At 26.8% G+C, this 5,412-nt stretch overlaps 1 protein-coding gene across 1 annotated transcript; it reads left to right on the plus strand.

Moving 5' to 3' along the window:
- The first annotated feature begins 1,089 nt into the window (after positions 1-1,089).
- LOC135928553 (uncharacterized) lies at positions 1,090-5,180 on the plus strand. The gene is made up of 6 exons (XM_065465009.1): positions 1,090-1,143; positions 1,361-1,513; positions 3,099-3,818; positions 4,081-4,200; positions 4,342-4,779; positions 4,929-5,180. The coding sequence occupies exons 1-6, from the start codon at positions 1,090-1,092 to the stop codon at positions 5,178-5,180; spliced, it is 1,737 nt and encodes a 578-aa protein (XP_065321081.1).
- The last annotated feature ends 232 nt before the right edge of the window (positions 5,181-5,412 follow it).

Genomic DNA, 5,412 nt, shown 5'->3' on the forward strand with positions numbered 1-5,412 from the left:
AATTTATCTATCTATCATAGCAATTTTAAGCCAATTTAGATCATATTAGCAAAATGGATTTAATCTCCTATAAATCATGGAAAGCATTTCAGAAGTATTTTGAGGCAATAGGCAGGAAGGAACATTAGTATGAAAAAAATGTTTGCAGATAATCCTACAAGAGCAAAGGAATTCAAATCTATAATATATATATTCAATAAAAATCATCATAGCTTAAACATATCAAACACGCATTCATAAACCAAATCGAACCGCCATTTTCAAAAAAAGAATTTCAATACAAAAAACAATTACAAAACATATAATAATATAATAATTACAATAATTGATATTTTTTTTAACAGACACAACATCGAGCAAAACCTTCAATCATCAGTAAATAATTATATTTTTTAACAGACACCACATCGAGCAAAACCATATACTTTCAATTTACACATCTTAATCTTGAAGATACTGAAAATCAAGAACAAGTTGAACATTACATATACTTACGTTTTATCTGAGCATCTTATTTTATATTTGAAAATTCATTTATCTATTCTATTTTATCCACGTTAAGTGGCAGATTTAGGGAAGTTAAAATTTTTATAAATACTATTTTTTAGATTCCTGCACAAAAAACAAACTTACATAATAAATACATATAATATTAGATAAGTTTTTTAAGGTTATCTCATAGGCAATGTAAGTTAAAATTTTTATAAATACTATTTTTTTAGATTCCTGCATAAAAGACAAACATACATAATAAATACATATAATATTAAATAAGTTTTTTAAGGTTATCTCATAGGCAATGTAAGTTAAAATTTTTATAAATACTATTTTTTTAGATTCCTGTACAAAAAACAAACTTACATAATAAATACATATATTAAATAAGTTTTTTAAGGTTATCTCATAGGTAATGTAATTTAAAATTTATATAAATATTATTTTTTTAGATTCCTGCACAAAATACAAACTTACATAATAAATACATAGTTTTTTAAGGTTATCTCATAGGCAATATAAGTTAAAATTTTTATAAAATTTTATTATTTTTTTTAGATTCCTACATAAGATACCATTCAACAAAACCAAACAATGGAACGTTTCATACTACCAAAATCTAAAGAAGGCATTATTGTTTCAACAAGAGTAAATTTTATATTTTTAAGATGTGATTCCGAAATATATATTTATTAGGTGAGGGGCTATTCTAATATTTTCCATTATTTTTTATAAATATGTTTATGAAGAATATATTTAGTAATTTTATTTTATGTCCACAATAATAAATATTTTAAACTAAACTTATTTTTATAAAATTGAGTAATTCTTATATTTTTAAATTTTAATAATAAATCAACATAAGGAGAAAGCTAGAAAGAGACAGGCACTTTGTCGTATCAAGAAAAGGAACGAGCAAAGTCTTATTCCTACAACATCCAACCATCTTGAAGATACTGGAAATAAACAATTTGCTTCAACATCCAATCATCTTGAAGATACTGAAAATCAAGAACAAGTTGAACATTACTGTGGGCCATTAAAATCTATTTTATTATTTTTTTTAGATTCCTACACAAGATACCTTTGGTGCAATATCTAAGTATAATTTTTTCAGTGATCCTATATCAATAAAAACAAATCAAGTTAAAAATTTTAATTTATGACAATAAATAAATTTATTTAAATTAGATTCCACGGATCATATTGCCGAAATGTGCCATTCAACGGACTCTTAATCTACCCAAATCAATAAAAACAAACGAAGTTAAAAAATTTAATTTATGTTATCAAATAGATTTTTTTAAAATTAGATTCCACGATATATATTACCGAAATGTACCATTCAGCAGAATCTTAATCTACCAAAATCAATCAAAATAAACCAAGTTAAAAATTTTAATTTATGTTAACAAATAAATTTATTTAAATTAGATTCTACGAATCATATTACCGAAATGTACCATTCAACAGAATCTTAATCTACCCAAATCAATAGAAACAAACTAAGTTAAAAATTTTAATTAATGTTAACAAATAAATTTTTTTAAATTAGACACTACCAAAATCTACTATTCACCAAAATCTTAATCTACCCAAATCAATAAAAACAAACCAAGTTAAAAATTTTAATTTATGTATAACAAATATTTTAACAAATATAAATTTCTGAATCACATCTCATAAGATAGATAAGAAAATTTTTGATTTATCCATCATCAGGGGTTATTCAAAATTTATTATTTATTTATGAAGTATATGGTTATTAATTTTAATTTATGTCCACAATAAAAAATATATTTCATCAACTAATAAAAAAGAAAATTCTTATTTCACTATCATCTTGACGGGCAAAATATAAGATAAAATAAGTATGTGCTACATAATCGTAATTACCCATGGAATATTTTAGAAAAAATTATTATAAGCCTGGCATATGTTTACATCAGAGCCGGTGTATTGATTGTGAAATCAATACCCATTGTAACTTCAATACCGTATTGATATCATTATAGATTCAATACCGTAGTGATATATTGCTATTGTAGAATCAATACCGTATAGATTTTTAAGATGTTTGCATCCCTTCAAATATATTGGCGACCATTAAAATTTTAAAATATTTATTTATTATATATTTTTTCATCGCTTTATAAATATTGGCGGCCATTTTCGATTTGTAAAAATTTTATTTAAAATAGATTTAATAGTTTTAAATATATTAAAATGATAAATATGATTTTCTATTCTTTTATATAATTTATCAGGGAATTTATTTATTTTACAATTCTTGATATCCTATATATTTTATATTTGTTTACTCATTATTTGTAATTTGTGAAGTGCTATATAATTGTTGATTCAAAGTTTTATAAATGATATTATGAATTCAAATAAATTAAATGGACCTTATTGATTGAGTTTATAAAATTTTGTGATTCATATATAAATGTCGAATCAAAGATTTATAAAATCAATAACGTATTGATTGATGGTATTGATTTTACAATTACACCGGGTCTGCAGGTCTCTGAATAATCACAAAAATATTAAATTATATGTATAATTTTTAGCAGGCCTCAAATTTATTTTATTTATTTTAGATAAATATTTCTGCACAACAATCATTAGTACAAGAACATTATTGTGGATTACTCAACACTAAGTGCGATTATTGCGATTCTCTAAATTTTTTATTGGAAAAACCCACAGATGGCAAATTTAAGAATTGCTGTCATAAGGGTAAAGTTAAGATACCATCAATCCGATATATTCCTTTTTTACAAGACCTTTTATCTAATCCTAACAATGAATTTCATTCAAACTTTATGAAATATATAAGATCTTATAATAGTTCACTTGCGTTAGCATCCATGGGATCACAGATTTCTAATAGTTTAAACCCAGGCCCATATTGTTTTAGAGTTCATGGGCAAATTTATCACCGAACATCTCATTTATATCCTTCCACTGGGATGCCTCCTAAATTTGCACAACTATATGTCCTTGAGACCACCCAGGCTGTTAATGGCAGGTTACACATGAAAGAAAATTCGGGTTGCAATGAGGATCTCTTAAAAAGATTAGATATTTTAATAAGACAGAATAACCCATTTTCTATTAGTTTTAAAACCTTGGGAGAAATTGAGAAAGAAGAAAAAAATAGGGCTATTCAAGAAAATCGTCCAGTTCAAAAAATCAATATGATTTTTCGTGCAGATCGCTCAAGTGACAAGCGAAGATATAACATTCCTAATATAGATGAAGTAGCTATGATTTTTACAAATGATGATGGTGAACCCCCATTTAAACGGGATATCAAGGTCTATCCTCGAGTTGATGGTTGTGATCTGATAAATAATATTAAGCCCTAATCTTGATCCAATGGTATATCCTCTATTATTTCCTTTTGGTGACCCTGGTTGGAAACCAGATTTAAAGGGTGAAGATACAGGGCGTACAAGGGCAAATATCTCACTACTACAGTTTAAAATATTTAGATTAGCAATTCGTGAAAATGAATTCAACCCAATCCTTTTTGCTGGGAAATTATCACAACAATATATTGTTGATTCCTATTTACAGGTCGAGGCGAATAATTTAAATTTTATTAGACAAAATCAGCCAAAATTACGAGTAGATGAATATTCTGGATTAATGGACTACTTGGAAACAAAGTCAAACAATATAATTCCCGGCAAAGCAGTAATATTACCATCATCTTTTCAAGGTTCTCAAAGAAATATGTGAGAACGCTATCACGATGCAATGGCCATTGTGCTCAAATTTGGCAAACCTGATTTGTTTATTACTTTTACATGCAATCCTAATTGGCGTGAAATTAAGGAAAATCTATTTCCCGGGCAAAGTCCTACAGATAGACCAGATTTAATAGCCCGTGTTTTTAAATTGAAATTAAATGAATTATTGTTCGATATAAATAAAAAAAATTTATTTGGTAAATCTATGGCTTTTATATATACAATCGAGTTCCAAAAAAGAGGTTTGCCTCATGCCCATATACTTATTATTTTAAACGATGATAGCAAAATTGAAACATCTCAAGCTATAGATAAATTTGTTTGTGCCGAAATGCCAGATAAAATTCTCGATCCTAAACTTTTTCAGATTGTTACCCATTTTATGATACATGGTCCTTGCGGGATATTTAACCCCAAATCGCCTTGCATGGAAAATGGCATATGTACCAAAAAATTTCCGAAGGATAAATGGAAACAAGACCAAATATTGATGGGTATCCATATTATAAAAGGCGAGATAATGGTATTACAATTCTTTCCGGTAAACCTACGGATAATCGTTATGTTATTCCATATAATCGATATCTAATGTTAAAATTCAATGCTCATATTAACGTGGAAATTTGTACATCTATTAAATCGGTAAAATATATCTTTAAGTATATTTATAAGGGCTATGACTGTACTAATGTTGACATTAATGTTGCTTCAAATATAAATATTCATGACGAAATTAAATCACATTTAAATGCGCGATATGTGAGTGCATGTGAATCAATGTGGAGATTATTAGAAAATAATATGCATGACCGCTCGCACGCTGTTATTTGTTTAGGAATTCATTTACCTTTACAACAGCCAGTAAATTTCACTGCTGGACATGAAAGAGATGCTTTATTGAGATCAGAAAATATACTACTTTAACGGCATGGTTTGAGTTAAATAAGACAGATCTAAATGCTAGACAATATCTTTATGGGGAAATACCTTATCATTATGTGTTTACAAATTACAATTGGAAACTAAGAAAAAAACGATTAAATGTAATTTCGAGAATGTATTCCGTTCATCCTAATTCTGGTGAACGATTCTTCCTTCGATTATTATTACTTCATGTTTGCGGGGCTACAAGTTTTGATTATTTAAAAACTATTAA

This window comes from Gordionus sp. m RMFG-2023, chromosome 4, assembly GCF_954871325.1.
Source record: "Gordionus sp. m RMFG-2023 chromosome 4, tfGorSpeb1-WG-v2, whole genome shotgun sequence".
NCBI classification, from domain to species: domain Eukaryota; kingdom Metazoa; phylum Nematomorpha; class Gordioida; order Chordodea; family Parachordodidae; genus Gordionus; species Gordionus sp. m RMFG-2023.

Bases quoted from the DNA above. Each gene is read 5' to 3' on its own strand.
- LOC135928553 (XM_065465009.1), top strand. From the start codon at position 1,090: ATGGAACGTTTCATACTACCAAAATCTAAAGAAGGCATTATTGTTTCA. The intron at 1,514-3,098 runs GTTGAACATTAC...TATTTATTTTAG, and splicing joins ATACTGAAAATCAAGAACAA to ATAAATATTTCTGCACAACA. The intron at 4,201-4,341 runs GTAATATTACCA...CGTGAAATTAAG, and splicing joins ATATAATTCCCGGCAAAGCA to GAAAATCTATTTCCCGGGCA.